The sequence below is a fragment of the Colias croceus genome, chromosome 6 (genome assembly GCF_905220415.1).
Source record: "Colias croceus chromosome 6, ilColCroc2.1".
Classification (NCBI taxonomy): Eukaryota; Metazoa; Arthropoda; class Insecta; order Lepidoptera; family Pieridae; genus Colias; species Colias croceus.
In genome coordinates, this window is record NC_059542.1 from 1336127 (window position 1) to 1357168 (window position 21042).

Genomic DNA, 21042 nt, shown 5'->3' on the forward strand with positions numbered 1-21042 from the left:
TAGGCTATACAAGAAGCTATTTAACCAGAAGCATTTCATGTACGACATCTACATTATCTGCGGTCGCGTGTTTGGTATTTGGATTTATCATAACGCCGCGGCGCTCGCGGCTCGCGTGAGCTATGACTTATTGGACATTCTAGAACGTTCTACTGTTAACGTGGTGTGGATTTAAAATATTATCCTTGTAAATGGTGTTTGATATTTCATGTTCTTTGTTGACAAGACTAAGTACCAAAATCGTTGGCGAAATTAACAATTATTTTTTACAAAAACACTAAACCGCCTTCATAAATAAAGTCGGATTGAGAACTTTCTCCTCTTTTTTAAATTTGGTTAACAATAGGTGTTCTTTTGGTAAACATTGTGACCATCGTCTATTTTTGTGAAATTAAAAAAAAGTTTATTTTAGTACATACCAAGTACATACGCTATACACGGGTACCACGCGAACCCGCGGGTTCCAGCTAGTGACACAACTGCATAGAGCGCATGATAAAACAGACGCAGTGCAAGTTCCCACATAAATCGCACTTACGTGAGTAAGCGAGCGTTGATAACACTCGCACGCGACTAACTTTACTGGGCTTATCTTCTCTAAATTAAATATTAATATATCACAGCCCATATTTCATGAAGTTGGATACATCGTGGATAGCGGAGAATTCATATACGAACCAATTTTTTTTTTTTTTTTTTTTTTTTATGTCAGAGCAAGCAAAGGAGCAGGTGGGCCACCTGATGTTAAGTGGTCACCACCGCCCATAAACACTTGTAACACAAGGAGTGTTACAGGTGCTTTGCCGGCCTTTAATGGACAAATACGCTCTTTTCTTGAAGGCCCCAATGTCGTAGTTGTTCGGGAACACCGCAGGTGGCAGATCGTTCCACAGTTTCACCGTACGCGGAAGAAAGTTGCGGGTGAAGCGGACAGTGGTGGAGCGCCAACCATCCAGATGGTGCGGATGGAACTGGTTTTTACGGCGTGAGGTCCGGTGGTGGAACTGTGTGGTTTCATTAAAAGTATAGCGTAACGTTCATTGAATTTTGGAAAATCTGATTTGAATTTATTTTCATCAGGAAGAAATTCAACTGCATTCAAATTTTGTCCGAAAACTGTTTTTTTTTAATATAGTATCTCTGTTGTTCTATTATTAAACAAATTACTTTTTAATCCCTTTCAATTTATTTAATACTAGCTCTGATCCGCAGTTTTACCCGCAGTGCTCTGCTCCCGTTGGTCTCAGCGAGATGATATATAGACTTCCTCGATAAATAGGCTATCTAACAGCGAAATATTTTTTCAAATCGGACTAGTAGTTCCCGAGATTAGCGCGTTCAAACAATCAAACAAACTCTTCAGCTTAATAATATTAGTATAGAATGAAAACAATGAATACATTATAAACAAAAATTATAGAGCACAATTTTCTTACAACGAAATATAGGTAATACATTTGTCGTTTAATCAAGGTAGAAGACGCGCAGAAGACATATAAACAACATAGCAGAACTTAACAATGCACATTTAACTCGAACGAACAATTACGAGCAAACAAACTAGTGTAGAGAGGATAAAGACTCGACGCTAACTGTTATTAACAGTAAATACTGCGTTTGAAACTTGCACTGCATGTAATGAAACGTTTAACTATCTTTGAACTGTGACGTATAAGAAGTGGTTTGTTAGGAATCCATTTATACAGGTATTGTGAGGCTCGTAAAATGAGGAAATTATACTGAGTATGAATGATATTCATTTATGCTTAATAGGTTTTAATAGTTTCACAATGCTCATAACATTAAATATATAGAAAACTAGCGGTCCGCCCCGGCTTCGCCCGTGGTACATGTTTACGTTTTCTCTACATAAGAACCATCCTCGTACTTCAAGAAATATAATAAAAAAAGAATTATCGAAATCGGTTCAGCCGTTCTCGACTAGCTAGACTAACAGTCTCGGTATAGCCGTTCTCGCTTACCAACACATTTTGCGATTCATTTTTATTTATAAGATTACGTCACTGTTAAAGAATTGAAACTGTAAAGAGATTAACGAAGTCAATTACAAAAATTTATCTATACATATAATAAAATCGTAGGAAAGTCAAAACTGTACATTGAATATTTTTTTAAAAGAATACCTGGGCCGTGATCTATAATCGATATAGAAGCCAAAAACATAGTTTTTAGAATTTTTGTCTGTTTCTCTGTTTGTCTGTTTGTCTGTTTGTCTGTTTGTCTGTATGTTTGTCCGAGCTAATCTCGAAAAGTACTGCATAGATTGACTTCAAATTTTGCATGAATATTACTAACAGGTCGGGTGAGGCTATAGGCTACATATTATCAAGCTATCACCTAGGGGGGAGGAGCTGTGAACCTTTATTTTTCTTACGTATTCCGTGTATTACGACAGCGTACAATCTAAAGACTCATGTTTAAATGTTGGTTTCGAGTAAGCCATGCTATTATCTAGCTTTACAAAATAAAAACTATGTCATTTACGTAATTTGGGCAGAGAAACAGTTTAATGAATTTAGTAGTATAAAGACAAATTAGAAACAGCGCCATCTATTAAATGTTATAAAAATCAAATCAATTTACACGTTAACTATTGGAAATTAATAATCAAATGACGCATATATAAATGTTGTTTGACAATATCTATATTGACACTATAAAAATTATGCCATTTAAGTAACTTGGGAAGAGAAACATAGCTTAAAGAATGTAAGTTGTATAATGTTAATTTTGTAACAGCGCCATCTATGAGATTTCGTAAAAATCAAATCAATTTACATGTTAACACTACTGAACACAATGTTAAAAATTAATAATTTAAATATAATTATGTTATTTATTTATTTAACTCTTTAACCCATATCTTCCGTTCCCTATAAGATATATTTCGTGTAAATGATAAACTACATTTTTTAAAGTGAGGGTAGATGTTTATTATTTTAAGTAAAAATAGACACCATTATCTACAGTTAATCTAATGATTGTGTTCCAAAGAGTATACAAATGTATTGTTGTGTTCATTAATTACAATTTTAAAAATCTTCGTGTTTTATAAATTTACTAGCTTACCGCCCGCGGCTTCGTCCGCTTTGTCTAAAACCTAATGAATTATGTACTAAAACCTTCCTCTTGAATCAGTCTATCTATTAAAAAAACCGCATCAAAATCTGTTGCGAAGTTTTAAAGATTTAAGCATACAAAGGGACATAGGGACATAGGGACACAGAAAGCGACTTTTTTCATACTATGTAGTGATATTTATAAAGCAATTGAATGCCATAAAACCAAAAATATCAAATGCAATCTTCGTGTTTTGTGAATTTTCACCATCATGCGTTCCCACAAAAGGTAAGTTGTTACTTACAGGTATTTATTGAAATGAAATGAAATGAAATGAATGATTCTTTTATTATTTTGAGGTGCATTGGGAACAGAAGTTTTTGATAAAATTTTATTTGTAAGTAGCTTTTTCTATAGATTTACAGTTAACTTTTGATTTTTTTATTTACAGATTCAATGCTAATAAAATTATATCGCCTTTGGAAGACGATTTCTGCTGATATTTTTACTACACCACTTGAAAATTGATGATTTGATGATAAAGACAGTAGCAGCGAGGATTAAGTGGAAATTAGTAATCATCCGCTTCGTCAATTTTTGACTGAAGTTAATGTCCAACGTCCAATGGTTCAATCATTGGAAGTATCTCGGGAAATTTTGGAGGATATTTTTCAGGAAAGAGAGGAGGGGCAGCCAACCACATATCAAACTACTACGTTTTAGTACCGAAAAAAATTTTATTGCCAAATGAAACGTAAATTTTGCACTCACAACTTTACAAGTAATGTTTTTATTTTGACTTTGCGGTTATCTGATTATAATATTTATCGTTATGGCTATCGACGTACCGACCGTACTGGGATCAGAGTAGGTACATGATATACAGTTCATCATCCAGGATTGCTTAGAGCATTTTCACACTGAAAAAGATGTTTTCTTTGAATCGTAGTTGCTTCATTTATTTATTTTTAATCATTTTACATAATATGTTTTATATTTTATAAATATATCATTTTCATTATTTAAGTAGATAAAATAAATTATGTAACGGTTTTATAAGAAAACACATTATATTTGTTAGGCGACGGTGATTTCTTCCAGGCAAAAGATATTCATCAGCTCAATAAAATTGAACAGTATGTTGTTAGTTATTCTTTAGATTCACAATTGTAATGAGCATTTCCGCATGCAAGTTGTATCGTAGTTTAGATATATCATAGTTTTTACATATTAAAGTTCCAACAAAACCCTCAAATTTTTTAGTAGAGTTGAGCAAGATAATTTGAAAAATGTGCCGTGTTAAGTATTATAGAAAAGGTTAGTTCGTTGGTAATTATTATTTCTTCTTCATTTACATGTTGTTAGTAAAAATAAACTTTAACTAACAGTCAAAGTAGTCAAAGTATATTTTAACTAATACTACTTAATATCTATTATACTTATGTTCAGTATTTATCTGTATTATATTGCTTGACAATTAATATATTTTCATGTCGTATACCAAATTATAAACATAAGTTTAATATGTAATTAGCTGGATTTATTTTTACACACTCACAGACTTATATTTTATGTTAAATGTTAAAAGAGTGTTAATATGTAGTGTAAATCATAATACATTTTTTCACAATTAAAAATAATCCTTTTTTCTGATGGTGTTGGCATTGAATTAAACCGCGCTGTCGTTTCGTTCACAAAAAGTGATGTTATGAGGAGCATATTCGGTCCTCATATCATAAAAAATCTGTGCGAAAACAATAAACACGTGTGAGGCCCTCACGGCAGATCGGGGCGGTCTGACGCGAAGTGGGGACAGCGTTGTCACTGTATCGCTCTAGCCACGCTGGTCAACAGACTTATTCGTTAGTTCAGTTTTGTATTAAGACCGCTGTGACATCCAACCCGTGAGACAACCAAACCTGGTCTCCCCTACTATCCCGTGAGACCGAAACCTTCACTGAGAGGGTATGACGTCTCACAGCTGATCGCAAACGGCATATTGTACTATCCCGTGAGACCGAAACCCTCACTGAGAGGGAATTTCGTCTCACTACTGATCACGACAGTCATATTTTATCTCGAGAATCTGAAACTTTACTCAATATGAAGACCGTTTGACAAATGATAGGGTGCATCATAATAAGATGAACATGAGCATAAGCAATGACTAGAGTAGGGACGCGAATATTACAATTATATGAGACAAGAACGATTAATAAGTTTGCTTAATGAAAGATTAAGAATTGAAACTATTCGGTCTCTGGAAACGTACGAATAGCGAGAGGCCCGTCTTACTGCAGACAGATTTCGTCATAGTCTTAATGTCTTGAGGTAAACAATCTACGAATTCGGTGGTGTGGTCTGACAAATATAAAAGTGGGTTTGCTTATAACCTCACAATTGATTACAGATCATTTTCTGTATAGGCGATATTAACGTAGTATGTTCTTTTTGTAATGCTTTAAAGTGTAGTAAGGCGAGTCGGCTTTCGTTTGAAGATACACCGGAACCTTTCACAAAATCACTACTTTTAGAGGAACATACTGTGCAATTAGCGTTTAGCTACTATTATGTATTCTGTGGTGCAATGTAAACTGTTATTAGACAATATTCGCTCTTATAGTAGTGCGTTTCAAATGATCCTTTGGTGCTCAATAATTATCAGAAGATCCGTTCATGCTTACTTTTAAGATACAAGGTCAAGTTTACCATTTGATAGGATCCCTTTTGCCTGAAGGCCAAGCTAAGTTTGTTTAAATATATTTTGTATTCGACTACAACGAATAGTGGAATACAAGAAATAAATATTTCTCAAATTTAAAACTGAACTCATTTCACAATTTTAGAACAGGTTAATTCGTATGTATGCAGTTTTAAATCGACATTAGAAGCTTTTCCTCAAGATGGTGATATCGGCACTCAGGAACTCCCTGGACGTGTTATAACGCCCAGGCCACAGTATTACAATTTTTCCTACAGTAGGGCGACGAATGTATTTTCACATAGCAACGGAGGGGAACTCGCGGGGGGTCAAGTGACGCGGGCCACGTACCACAAACATGCTTAGTTTGTGGTATCGAGCGCGAAAGATAGTCATCGTGTTTTTAGTAAAGTTACTATGTAAACTAACGTAATTTAATACTTAGGTACATATTCTACAATGGTGTGCTCAAACTGTTAATCTACATTTAATTTAGATTATTATTTGATACTAAGTAATGTAGAATTTAAACCACATTCATGTTTTCTTCAGATTTTAAGATTTTCTTATCAGAGTGTTCAATTTTAATGTAGTTAAATTTTATAAGAGACAATAATTAAGAAAATTTTAAAATAAAGTGTCACGTATTTTTTTTAAACGACGAATGACGAAAAACGACCTAATCGCGGACGAAGTCGCGGGCAACAGCTATCTAGTAATTTAATACAAATTTACGATTGCGATGCAAATTATTCGAAATGAAATGTCTTATGGCGAAAACAATGTTGGTTTTTCTTGATTTACTTTCCTAGCATTTTTTACACAAACATATAATAACAAATGTTCGCTTCATGCTTCCAGAAAAAAATCAGGATTGTAAGTACCAAGTAATATCTCAAGAAGCAAGGGTACGAAATATAAAATCGAACGGCGGTTAACAAGGAATTTCACTAAGGTTAATATTTTATAGAATCGCGTCGGTATTATTTTGAAAGTGGACGGTCCAATAGAAATGAGATCTTAACGTGTTCATAAACTTGAAGGAGGTTAAAAGCACTGCAATATCGTAAATTCTTAGAGAACCAGCGTTCCTAGAGTCTGGATCTATGGGCCAGGGTTGCCAATAATCGAAATTGCCGTGACCATTTTCATCTAAAGGGAAACCTTAAAAAATACAGCGTATTTTTGAGTACTTCGTCTTGGTTTGTAATGTTAATAATCTTAATAAGTATATGTTGAGAAGTATTACAAGGTAATTTATCAATTATACTAAAACGAAGTAAATTGTGAAAAAGGGCATATTCATTCAAAATTTTAAATATGACGAACCAAGAACATTAAAAAAATAATTCGGTTTCAAAATAAATTAAATCTGCAACCCTGTGTTCAACTAAAATTGAAAAGGTAAATCTTTAAAGTATAAAGATTTAGTGATATATGATCGCGATTTGTTGAATTTTCCTCCGTTTCCAATGCTTTTGTTTTATACGATAAAACTTACAATGGAATTTAAGTACCAATGAACGGAAAATAAATTTCACATCAGAAAAATTGGTTTGAAATTTACTTTTCAAGTCAGAATTATTGTACTAAAGAATTAAATTATCTTTGATAAATAATGCACTAAATTATATCATGTGTGAAGTAATAAATGGTTTCGATAGACTGAAAAACAAAAAAAAGCTGAGATAAATTCAGCGTCGTATCTTCAATATCTGGCGCTATAAAATATGTAGTTATATTCACCTGGCGTGGGCTTTGAAAAAGCGCCTCGTCAAGCTGTCTACTGGACCGATGGCTGAAACATGACAAGACATACGGACGGTAAGGATTGTGAACTAAATAAAAAAAAAAATAACAACAAAAACTAAATATATTAAATCGACTACCTATATAAGAGTAAAATCAATTTAAGGATTATTTGCTCTACTAAGTCAAGCTAATTATATAATTGTTCACATAAGAAAATGCTTATATATAGCAACTTGTTGTTGGCATTATTTATTAATCTTTATTATTATATTTAGCTTATGTAGATACCATTATCACATAATTGTAATCAGATCAAGTTATTGGAAAGGTGAAACTTTTATAATCATAGAGCCTATAATATAATTTTATTTCAACAGGCTTTACTTAATTAAATTTTGTGTGTTTATATTTGGTATACATACCCTAAATAATTTACCTTTATAACACGTGTCCACGAAGCAATAAGACCGTGTGTACATCGTTTGAAGCGTGTCGTGTACGCGACAGCCTGACTGCAGACTATATTTTTCTAGCATCTAGACTGAGCTGCCAAACTGTCCCTACATAACAAACGTGTGACTTTATTCAACCAAAGATCGGTACTGTAATTCAATGAAAAATTTTTGTTAATAGGTCCTTTTAGTTGGCAATTAAATATGTATTGAATTTTGTTAAATATGACGTAGTAAAAAGAACTTGAAGCCTAGTTAATAACATTTATGAAAAACCTTGGCAAAAATAGCAACATCCAAGTACTTCCAATGCTAATAATTCACTGTTTTATTTATATTTCCGCACCATTAATATCCAAAATATATTACAGGCCCTCAATATGTACTCTGTCTACTTATATCTAAAATATAAATGAGTCCCATCCCAATTGATTGGACGCAATCAATCCGAAGGAGGAATTGTTTGAGATGGAGCTCGGGCAAAAAATTAATGATGGGAAATTAGGAGGGGTGGACTTGTCAGATACGAAGATAGACATTGATTTAAATGTGGAAAAATAATCTATTAACAAACGACAAATAACTCAAACCAAATTTTACAACAAATTTGGATAAAAGAAAGAAGTTCTGTTTAAATTTAGCGCGTATTCATTGATGTTTTGGTCTAATGAAAAATCGATGTATCCCACAGCTTAACATAAGAAAAGCGGCAAAAACGATCAACGATCCCGAAAAAGTCGCAATCATCCACTTACATTGTAAGTTTGCAAGATTAATAGTGACGTCACTCATTTATATCGCAGGGACCAGACCGGACGTCCGGCGATAGGGTAGCTTGCCTTTGTGGTCTCCCCACATGTAGCATTTGTTTGAAGCCCATTCTACCGGTAGAGCTCGGCTGTACATGTTCCTTCCTTTTCCTTTTTATTTAATGTAAAGCGTTGCTTTGGATGATATTTTAGAACTGTTTAATCTCTTCTTTATATATATCTTTCTTGTTATAAGTATTCTTATTATCCCTTATTTCTATAGAACACTTCACTTCACTTACTTTTTAATATTGTAATTTGTAGTTACTTGGTTGCCTTTAAAATGAATTAGGAAAACTAGGGACTCACAGTCCCGCTTATAAGTTTATAAGCGGGATGATGATGATGAATGGATAGTTATCCATAGTGATAAAATCTTATTTCCTTTATCACGCATGGTAAGTTAAGTATCAAGTATTGAAATAATATAACACCATGCGTTCTTATCTATAAAAGCATTGAAAAACACACACATCAAATGTTTTATTTCAATTCAAAAGGGTTAATGGATAAAATTGGAATAATGACAGCACAGAATTAGCACGTGTTCAGTCTGCGCAGTGAAGCCAACAAAACTCATAAAAGCTACGTGAAACTCTACTTTAAAATTACAAACAGTCGGCCAAGTTTTGATCAACTGATACCTACGTGTAAAACCTTACAGATGTAATAACTTATGTCGACTGGATACGGCATGTCTGGAAGTAATTTTTCACGAAAAAAAAGAAAAGAAAATTTTTTTTTTCGTTTTGCTACAACAATATTTGGTGTTTCGATTCGAGTACATATTGTATTTCAAAACTTTGAGGAAATTCTATTCTACCCTTATCTTAAAAATTATTCAACATCTTACAGCACAAGTAAGATAATTTAAGAAGGTCGGTCCATCATATTTTACTGACCGCCATAGATTAAGTTTTAATAACATTCTATAATATTCAGACTATCGCTTTTATAATGTGTTACTCACCCTAACTTAACTGTAAATCAACTACTGTTGATTAATGCTTTTATCAAATTTATCAAAGGAAGGGCTCCAGATGTCCAGTTTTCCGGCCGGAAATAAAATGACCAAGCGAACCTTCGGAGAAGAGCATGTACTTCCATTACAGGCATTCCCATGTTCTAGCTGGCCTGAAATACTGGAAATATATCGATCAATATGGAAGGCCCTTAAGATGTTACAAATCTAAGTTAAAAACAACAACAAAAACAATATTAAGTTATATTTATTTATATTTATTAAAAGTTAAAACAAACGGCAAAATCAATCACATTCAAACATATATTGACTTCAACAAGAACTGATATTGACGAACAAATAAATGTTCATTTAATAAATGTTGTCATATAATATAATAATATGATGTTATGTAATTACATTTTTATGTACTAATTCAATGCACAATACTAAAGCTACAAAGCCATTCCCTGTATGAAAAAAGCACACCACCACCAAGCTTCCATTCCAGTAATCTATCCCCATGATAATTTAGCAGAACCCCCATATGAGGGAAAGTTAGTGCGATAGAAGATGAACTTGTATGAACAGTGAAAAGTACCCTATATAACGCGCCGCTTTCGTTCCGCCGTGCACAGAAATGAGCTTTCTAGCTTTAGGCTTCTGATAAAAGAACTTTTTACGTTCGAATAATTTACTTTTAAACGCGGATTTGTATGGCTGTAGGTATTGAAGGTACTATTGAGAGTTACCATTGGGATTGTGACAATAACGTTCTTCTCTGAGATTTTATGTGACTACAATATATGCGATGAAAATATTATTTGTCTGAGTCAAATCACACAATCCCATATCATACCTTCATTTACTATAAGAACTTTGTATTTACAAAGTAAGAGGGAAAAGCTTATTTTTATAGATACCACCGATTATATTTTATAAATAAAATTTTATGACGATTTTCCATTACGGAGTTTTAGTACAAATCTACATATTTCAATACCACTCCTATTATAAAGACAACACTCACGAAACATTTCACAAACATGAAACCCAGTTAGTATTTGATAACCATCTGAATTCTAAAACATACACAACGCGAACCAGCCGCAACAAACTCCAGACATACAGTTAAAATACAATTTCAAACTGTTTTATTCAAAACTAAACTACGAACTCACATTTAAAATTGAACAAGCAATTGTTTCTAACTACAACGAAACGTTGAAAAAAACATGAGCGCGGGTTATACTTCGGCTATCAGAGCTAAATTGAAAAACATTCCATAAAAACTGGATTCTGTGCCATTATCATTTATATGGAGTAACTTGGCGACCGCGTACACAAACTTATAATGCATAGATTGGAGAGAGGCCCCGAGCTTCGCTATTCGCTAAGCTTACGCGCAAGCGGATTTTTTCTAGATAGAACACTATTTATTACACTTTAAAAAATTAAAAATAATTCAACAAAAGTTGAAAAATTATAAGTTATGCATCACAATGATTGGATTATATTTATAGGCCAATTATTTAAAACCAAAAAATATAGTCTTTTGACAAAATGCAGCCAATAAATATAGAAATTATACATCAACATCATTGTAAGTTCCAACTACCTAGTAAATTATTGCTTACGGTCATAGTATTTGATAGTATTTAGTATGTCCCTTGTTATTATTATATTTCGATATATTAGTTTTCCATTCATATTTTAAGCTATAAGATTCAGCAGAATCATAGTATGTATATGTGACCATATAAACCGCCTGCTTCATAGCCCGAGTAAAAGAATTAAAAAGTTTACAATTGGTGAGTTGGCTACTATAATGAGTTTGTAAAGAAAATTATATGAAAATTCCTTCGAAGAAATCGTGTTATGTCAACGGAAAATTTTATAACAGAGTGTTTTGAGTTAGAAATTTGTAAGTAGTTCATTTAATATTTAGATGTATTTTATCTTATCATACTATATTTTGTATAATTATGTTTTACTCTACATTAATTTAATTTGATTCTTATTTAATTATATTCTTCACTTATCGTTTTTATTGGTCTTTGGTAAATATTTCGAGATTCAGAAGTGATTCTAGAAGACGTCTAATTGAATAAATAAATGTTTAATTTTGAGTTTGAGTTTTATTTATTTACATTATTCCTTATAAACAAAATATAAATTTTACTTATATTACTATGTTTTTTGGGCTGGGATGTTTATTTGGTTGCTTAGTGCTGAAACGTCGATAAATAAACTCAAAGTAGGACCTATGAAAAGCTTTCTTGCGAGCTTTTCCTTACATTCTTTATTTATCTTAAGAAGCTTGTTTTTTTGTAAATAGTAGGTAACTTCTAAGACCTCTTGAGATGTTTTTATTAAATTTGTGTTATAATATCTAGTACTTGAGGATGATGGGTTGGCCATATATGAGGCTTAGATTTTATTCCAAGGAACGAAATTAATTTATTAATAGTAAATTTTTCTTTTAATAACTTCATTTCTTATGGAATTTACCACGTACAAATGATGTCCAACTCTAATACATAAGTAAGGGCCGATTTTTCAATGCTTGGATAAAACTTATCCGTCTAATAAAGTATTACACGATAATATTAAAATGTCACGTAAACTGTCAAATACGGGCAATTAGAATACGTTTAAAAAATGGTAGTTTTATACATTATTCGACGAATAAGTTTTATCCAAGCATTGAAAAATCGGCCCTAAGAGTCAAGTTCAAGGTTTATAAAGAATTTGTTAATCACAGCCAAATGTGCATTCCTATGATCCGATCGTAGTGTCTCTATTCGAGTCGCGTGACACACGCAACTTCGCGTGACTCTGCCATAGATACAGATGAATGGTAGCACCGATTGGCCTATTCTTGTACAATCCTTTTGTAAGCCTTTTGTCTATTATTTATGGTTTAATAAGCCTTTGTTAGTGGCAAAACTGTTGGATATTGTTTTTGTTCGAAATGGTCCAAGAGGGAAAAATGTATTTGTTATCTATGAACTTTTGACTGGTTGTGTTTTATCTTTATTTTAATATTATTGAGCTTAATTTGATTTGTTTCACATCAGCTACATCTACAGAAAGAAAGTATTTTAATGAAATCATCAAATCACAACACATCCTAATATTACAATAACAAAATATAATTTTAACTTTGATATAAGAACTTAATTATTGAAAAGGAAAACGTTAATTTTTAATAGGTACATTTGTAACAAATCAGCTGACTTGTATTCATTTATTTAACCAGCATCAGCAATTAAAACTTTATCTATAGAACTGTATAACTTTGTTTTACTAAAATAACATTGGATTTTCATAGTCCTTTGATAACAAAACCAACTTCTCTATGACTTATGGACTTGAATCAAAATCATGAACTATCTTGGAGTAGTTTGAAGATGCAGGTTTGTTACAAAACTATTTACAATTGCTTCGGCCGACTTCACAGCAACTGCAATTTTGGAATGGCCAAGTTTGACGGCAGACATCCCCAATCACTTAGATATCTACAGGGCCGGATTGACACGGCCAAATATTGAGGCCCTATCCTTTAAGATCGTTGCTCTTGAAGAGTTTTCTCACCGTTTAATTTAGTATAATGAATAGTTTTTTATATATCATTGCTATTTGCAGTTTTATAGTAATTTATGCATTATTAGTAAATAAGGCTTACCAAACTTATCTCGTGGAAATGGACCAAAAAAATCTAATCTCAAGTTTAATTTTAGGTACTAAATGCACTTCATTAAAAACTGATTAAAGTGTTCTGTTCACGCAAGACTTATGAATAATGAAATAGAGATAGATTTTTTGGAATAGTCAAATTGCAAACGATCAAGTTTCTTCTTTTTAATGTATGTATTTGAAAATAAAATATAAGCAAAATTATACACCAAATAAGTCAATTTCAAAATACGCTCCTGTAAGCCGAAGCTCACAACATTCCTGCCTGAAGCTAGAATTTTAGAGGAACTCGCTTCTGTCCAATGGCCATTCGCAATTTAGAATTGAATACCTTCCTCTAATTTGACCGGACATTAGATGAAAAGAGGTTTTAACAGTAATTATTCTTTTATGCTATTTTTTGCTTTTGATTAGAAGAATTGTTGAATAATCAGCAATCAATGGTACTTCATAATCTGTAGACTTATTGTAGTTAAGTAATTAAGTTAGTTTTTATGGTACCTATTAATTTTGTTCCAATTTGTCCTTTTTCAAACTGATCGAATTAAAAAAAAACAAAAATATCGTAGTATTAAACACTAATTAGCACTTTTTATTCTATATCCCAGTTATTCTACTTTCGTAAGAGTAACCGTAAGTTCAACTAACAAATTTGAAATTCGATCATAAAAATAAAGACATTTTTACCCCCGCCCCGATACAACTAACCTCACATCATGTTTACTATAAACGGTTACGTATTAAAAATATAAAACGTACTTCAAAAACTAATAAACTAGTGCAAACTTCAAGAAGTTCCAGCAACATAAATCTCAAAGGAAACACGCCGAAGTGGGGCGCAGTACGCGACATAAATCCAGTAAATTGACACTTTGCTTCTAACGAGGATAAAATGCAGAGACCACACGTGCACTTAGCAAAGATGAAAAATTGGTATTGTTACATTCGCACCCACTCGTATTTTGGGCAGCTTTTATTAAACTGATCCGAAACTAAGCCAAGTTTTACTTACATTATGTTCAAATGTTTGTGCGAATTATTTGAACAAATGGAACTTAGCTATCAGACACATGATTTAAATTTTAAACTAGTCCAAAGACTAGTTAACAAAATAAAAATTCATTAATAAAATATCATTAGGAACTTAAAAATTAATGACGAAGCTTTCTAAGCACAGAATGTAGAGAACTATTTTAAACAATAAATTCCTTGTTGATTTTGAATTATTTAAAAGTTTTATTCGTAGGGCTATCAACTGCTTTTTACTACAAAATATACTTATTAGTTATTACTTCTTATTTAACTATCTCCTTCAATTTGTCTTAAATTAATGTAAAATATCTTCAGGTTTCGTGGCATATATTTTAGCGCCATCTTTACAAAATAGGTTCAACTTATTATGAAGTTTTTTATACACCATATCCAAGATTGAAGATGTATCAACAAGTTCGTCTTCCATTGCATAGAGGGCGCTTTATTTAATAAATTATCGAGGAGAGAAAATCTATTTCCATTTTTTGTTTTTTGAGGGGTAATAAATCATCCAGCGTGACAAATCAAATTTATTATCACTATTAATGTAATTATCACAGTAATTACCACTTATGTCCCACATCCACTTAAAATTAAGTGACAGTTTGTTAATAATTAACGATTTTTAAAAATGTATCTAAGTAGTATAGTGAAAGAAATTTATAGATAAGCTTATGATTTTTTTTCTTTATTTATATCGCCATGTAAACGATATTTGATTATAGATGAAATATGCGGGAAAATATCGTGTTGAAATCTAAAACATAGGTAGTTAAGTATTATCCTAAATAAACAATAATTAATACATTACAATATTCTCTAATATCCATCGTAAATATCAAACTCAAACTCAGTCTTATCTAACAACTAAAACTATTCATTGAAATTGAACTGGATTTTAAATAAAAATTAAAAAATCTGTAAGTATATGAAAATTACTAACCTACTAAACTATTTGTGTGTATTTGTAGTGGAATTTGGGACCAAATCATTACAAGTACACTACAGTAATATCAAACATACTAAAAGCATCATCAATATTACGTACCTACCTATTCATTAAACGATTTACAAGATCATAGATAAGTGTCGTTCTCTATGAAAACGCATCATCCACTCAATAAGCTCTTGTAACTTGCCCATATCCGGTGACAAAAGCTATTAGACGTTCATATCGATGGTAATAAGCCTGTCTGTACGTTTATTGAAGTCACTATAAAATTAACTAATTATTAAGGAATATTTTTAATTATATTCGATGTATAGGTACAATTATTAGTTCAATTTGTTGGAAAAATTTAACAGTAGGTAGGTGTAATATTGCAAACTATTTTTTTTTTAATTTTGTGTCTCATCTAACCATTTATTTGAAGATAAATTGAATTTTATTGATTTAAAAATAAAGGCATTTATTTCTGACTGAACAACGATTACCAAACATTGCTTAGTAAAATTACGCCAAGTACCCTCGTATTCTTAAGAACATGCATTATTTCTATTTCGTATGTTAAAATCCTTGGTATTCAAAACCCGGCAATCCAGCTTGTATGGAAATATTAAAACAAAGTCCGGTAGCTATGGCGATGCATTATTCAATTAGGCTGATAACACTTAAGAAGATTACCGCTAATAAAATTGTAATGTCTTGCTTCCGACGCGTGGGCGCACGCCAGATCCATGCGACCCCTAAAATGTCAATGATTTTTCGAATCCCGATGTAAATGAACCTAATTCTTAGTATAAAAGATCAGCCAATCTCATTCGAAATTCTAAATTGCAATTAGCGATTCGATTTGTAGCTCTAATTATTTCCAACAATCACTTAGGTCTTAGATAAACACAATAGATTCTTGAAATTTTAAATAGCATGACGAACTAAGAAAGTAGGAGTGTATGTTTCTGCTGTTTTTAAGAAAAGTGTCGTACCTATGTAAAAAATTACGTTAGGTACCTTCTTCGCATTTCCGCTTGATATGCATAATGCAACTCTACAGAGAGATTAACCATTCATACGCATTAATTATTTTTAAGAAGCTACCCATAGGCTACAGACTAAGTATCTATATACCATTGTTATTTAGATTTCTATGCTATATATACCTATGTTACAGTCAAACCCCGAAGCTCGGGCACTCGTAGGTTGGACTGGTCAACCCTAAGGTCTGGCATAATGACTTTGTCTAAGCCCAAATAAATGTAATATTTGGGCCTTTTACTAAATAACTTTCGTCAGTTGTTATCTAGCTGAGGCGTCTTAATGCGCATGCGATGCCTATGCTGCGTTCGCCTACGCCCGAAATTGCTGCTGACTTGAGTCAAAGGGTGAAATTCAATTTACCAAACCTAAGATAAACCAGTTCTTCCACGAAAAGATTGCGTTTCGGGATTTGACTCTCTGTTTTTCTCTGAAACGTCCATACCTACTTCTGAAGTTATGATTCAAAAACGTAGGTGGAAAATTTTATACCCCGATAAATATCGCATTAAAATAATGCCTCAGATACTTAATGACATTGTTATTGTGAATCACAAATAACATTATTACCTTAATCGAATTTTAACAGCGTTAATACTTAGTGGCGGGTTTAGGAAGTAGACCATCAATATCATAATTATAATGACCGAAAAGTTGGTTTTCTGTATGATTATATTCGATTATTTATTTAAGATTCAGAGCCTTAATCCTAAATGATTGTTTATGGCTGCTTTTACAGATGTTAACTCCAGCTAGAAGCATATCTGATGACGTTAGACAAGAAACTACGGTACGGTACGGTAAGGTGCGGTAAAACACTATAAATGCGAATAGCAAATAGAACTATTCGTAACTTAGATTGGTAAAAAAAATTCAACTAGCAGCCAATAATCATACTTTCTTAACATCTCTTCTGGGATACCTGTCTCATTCAACTTTTTGCAGTGACATTTTGTAACACGACAAAACATCAACGGCACTGACAAATCACACTCCAAAATTACTAAGCCTATTTTAATGACGTTCTATTTAAATATTACTTATTTTATTAACATTTATGTCTTAGTAGTATAGTTGACAATAAATTGGAAAAATAAAAAAATTCATCTGAATGAACACTTTAAACAGAGCCATGATGGTTTCGCTGCACCTTTTCAGGGTTTCATTTATATCAATAAAACCACTAAAAAAACATCATACTTCAGGCATTATTAAAAAAAAACATTATCTGCTGGCTATTAAATATATAAAAAGTGCCCAACAGGGTGCTTTCTACCGTTTACATAAAGAACCCTAAAACACAATGATTGTTCGCAATTGCTCTACACAGAGGGGTTTCGGCACTTTTACTTAAGATGATTTATGCTTCCGACAGTTCAAGAAACAGACGTTGTACTAACCTTCATACATATAACCCGCATTTACTACTCCCATAATTATATACTCACCAAATCTGAATGTCTTCATAAGATGTACTAATCTCGCGAAATGGATGACACATTTTATGTAATTTGGACAATAAGCCGCCACCTTAAACCCTTTCGCTGCGTAAGCGCAGTAAAAAACATCCCATGGTTTTATTGACAACAATATGTGAAGCGTGGTTAACGTTATTATTCGCGGAAAAAATAAATTGCACCATGAACTGGTTAACAAACATCTGTTTCGATATTGCTGCGAAGTAATTTTCATGCAATCATTTAAAAATAATAAAACTTACATAACTCTGCTATCTAAGTACAACTATGTGCCTACAGCGTAACTAATTCAAAGGGAACCCCCAAATTAATAGCTACCCCTGGCAATAAGCAATTATACATTTGTCTATCAATTAGTACTGACAAAAAATTCGTCGCATTCACTGTGATCAGTTCAACGGTTAAGTGTTGGAGTTTAATAAACTGTTTAATTAAGACCGCGTCAGAGTCAGAGGGAGCAGTGTCGTGCGCGCGCGCGTCCCGGCACCATGCTAACGTTCGCATTAGTCTTATTGGCTAGTGTGGTTATCGAAGCTCGACCATTTAATATTACCGACCTGATCATACCTCAAGTTGTTCCACCAGGACAGGATGAAGTAGAAATAGAGTGCCGCTACGACGCCAACTTCACCCTCCTCAGCTGGTTTAAAGGACCCATCGAATTCTTCCGTTACAAACCAGGTTCCACCCCTAGTACGAGATCGTTCCCCATTCTAGGAGTTGGCAGAATAGAGCTAGTGGAATGTGGACCGACAGCTTGTAAGCTAAAACTTGGAGCGTTGACTGAAGAAGCTACAGGTCTGTACAGGTGTGATATTGAAAGAGATGTACCTGAGTATAAGTTTGAGTCGCGCACCTCATACATGGAAGTGCACGGACATAAACATAGGCAACCGACAATCGAAGGGTTAAGTGAAGAGTTCGGTGAAGGTGATGACATGCAGGCGTATTGCCGCGGCGCTCCTGAGTCTGAAATTCGTTGGTACGTAAATGGACACGAAGAAGAAACTATGAGAGGATCAGCAGCATTTAAAAGGAAAAGTTCCCGTTTAATCTTCCCTGGCATACCTCCAACTGTAACTCTCCAATGTGCAGAATATAGGTATGGGAAGTTAACTGGTTCCAAACAACAGAAAGCTAAATGGAAAGAAATGAGGAATGAGGAGAAACCTGCAGAACAAAGGGACACCGACAACTCTGGTTCAACATTGCATTTAAGTGTTATTTGCATATTTTATACAATGCTCCTCAAGTTATTCTAGTTGTGATTAGTTGTAGATTTTCAAGAAACGTATAACCAAAGTTGTGTTCCTTTATCTTTATATTTTCATATTGTTTTATGATAGCGCTTAAATCGAGATGTGAATAATTGATATATAATTAAAAATATTTATTTTATGTGTTATATTTATTTCAAAACAATTCCTATAATTTTTAAGTTAAGAACTATAAAGCTAAAGAGTTTGTTTGTTTGTTTTAATCCACTAATCTCAGAAACTATACAGTTCCGATTTGAAAAATTATTTCAGTGTTAATTAGCCAACTTCGAGGATACCTATGCTATATCATCAGTCGAAAAACAATAGGAGAGAAGCAATACGGGTGAAACCGCGGGGCCACAGTTTTTTATGTAACGACTTAAGATAAATTCATACCTACGTTCACAATTCATATTTTTTCTTTCATTTGATGTATGAAACTATTTTAGAGATTTTAACCTTTCAATTAACCGAAACGACCGCTGTAATAAAAATACAGTATAATAGTAGCCGATTTAAATCGGTTCGTTTGTCGAGCCGGGCGTGGTAAGATAACTTTCCTAAATCTTTGAGTGCAGTTTTAATTTTCTATTTTTTAGTGTCCAAGTGGCATTTTCTATAAATTCCACCCTGTAGATAAAAGACACATCTTAAAATCACATACCAGAAATGAATGCATTTATTTCAGTACAAAATACCAAATTCACCTACCTACCTATTAATAATTACTCAGGAACGGCTGAACAGATTTCAATGAATTTGGGTTGGTAGGATATTTTCTATATATTATACTAGCTGTCCCCCGCGGTTTCACCCGCATTGCTCCGCTCCTGATGGTCTTAGCGTGATGATGAATAGCTTTCCTCGATAAATGGGCTATCTAACACCGAAAGAATTTTTCAAATCGGAAGCTAGTAATATTATAATAGTCTTTCAGTCTGTAGTACAAGAGTAGTACAGTTCGATTCAAACATAATGGCGGTTCGGAAGTTAGCTGCGAATGCAGTGTGCGCGCAGTACAGTCTAGTTGACAATCCCGCTGATACCCATGATACCCAAACTTGCGTATTGCGCATCGGACCATAATAATATGATGTTCCGAGCCGCCATTAAGTTTGAATCGTATTGTACCACAGTATTGTACCAATATTGTACCCATATTGTACCAGAATATTTCGGCACACGGCGAAATTCGGAAGTAATGCGTCATCTTGTAAAACGTCATTTGATGACAGATCGTTGAGTGTGTTGCTTAGTGTGATTATAATTTTTCCCTATTTACATACTTAATATTATGTTATTCTACTAAATATTCAGCATATATCTTTTATCTATCTTTTTTCATAATATAACATCTTGCTTATAAATTAATCGTATATATATATAAATTAATATTATTTCTTAACTTATAATATACTAGCTTACCGCCCGCGGCTTCGCCCGCTTTGTCTAAAACCTAATAAATTATATCTAAAACCTTCCTCTTGAATTACTCTATCTATTAAAAAAACCGCATCAAAATCCGTTGCGTAGTTTTAAAGATTATACAAAGGGACCTATTTCCCATAGGGACAGAAAAAGCGACTTTGTTTTATATATGTAGGTAGTGTTGTAATTAATTGCAATCGTAACTTCATCGCTTGAGCCTCATTTATACTTAACACCTCTTATAGTACTTATATTATTATTGTATTACATTACCGTGAAATATGCCAACATTGCCATTGAGATATACATATGGAGACGACACCGCCTACATCACTTATGTTCCGCTCACGGCTCAACATACGCCATAATATGGCGTAACTGCACGCTCATTTTTTATTTGTTTTAAAGTGAAACG

The 21042-nt window shown here is 33.0% G+C and overlaps 1 protein-coding gene across 1 annotated transcript; it reads left to right on the plus strand.

The window, feature by feature from the left end:
- The first annotated feature begins 18346 nt into the window (after positions 1–18346).
- LOC123692569 lies at positions 18347–19338 on the plus strand. Its single transcript, XM_045637326.1, has one exon. The coding sequence runs from the start codon at positions 18429–18431 to the stop codon at positions 19200–19202; it is 774 nt and encodes a 257-aa protein (XP_045493282.1). The 5' UTR covers positions 18347–18428; the 3' UTR covers positions 19203–19338.
- Positions 19339–21042: the final 1704 nt, after the last annotated feature.

Excerpts from the sequence above, each read along its gene's own strand:
- LOC123692569 (XM_045637326.1), top strand. The coding sequence starts at position 18,429 with ATGCTAACGTTCGCATTAGTCTTATTGGCTAGTGTGGTTATCGAAGCT.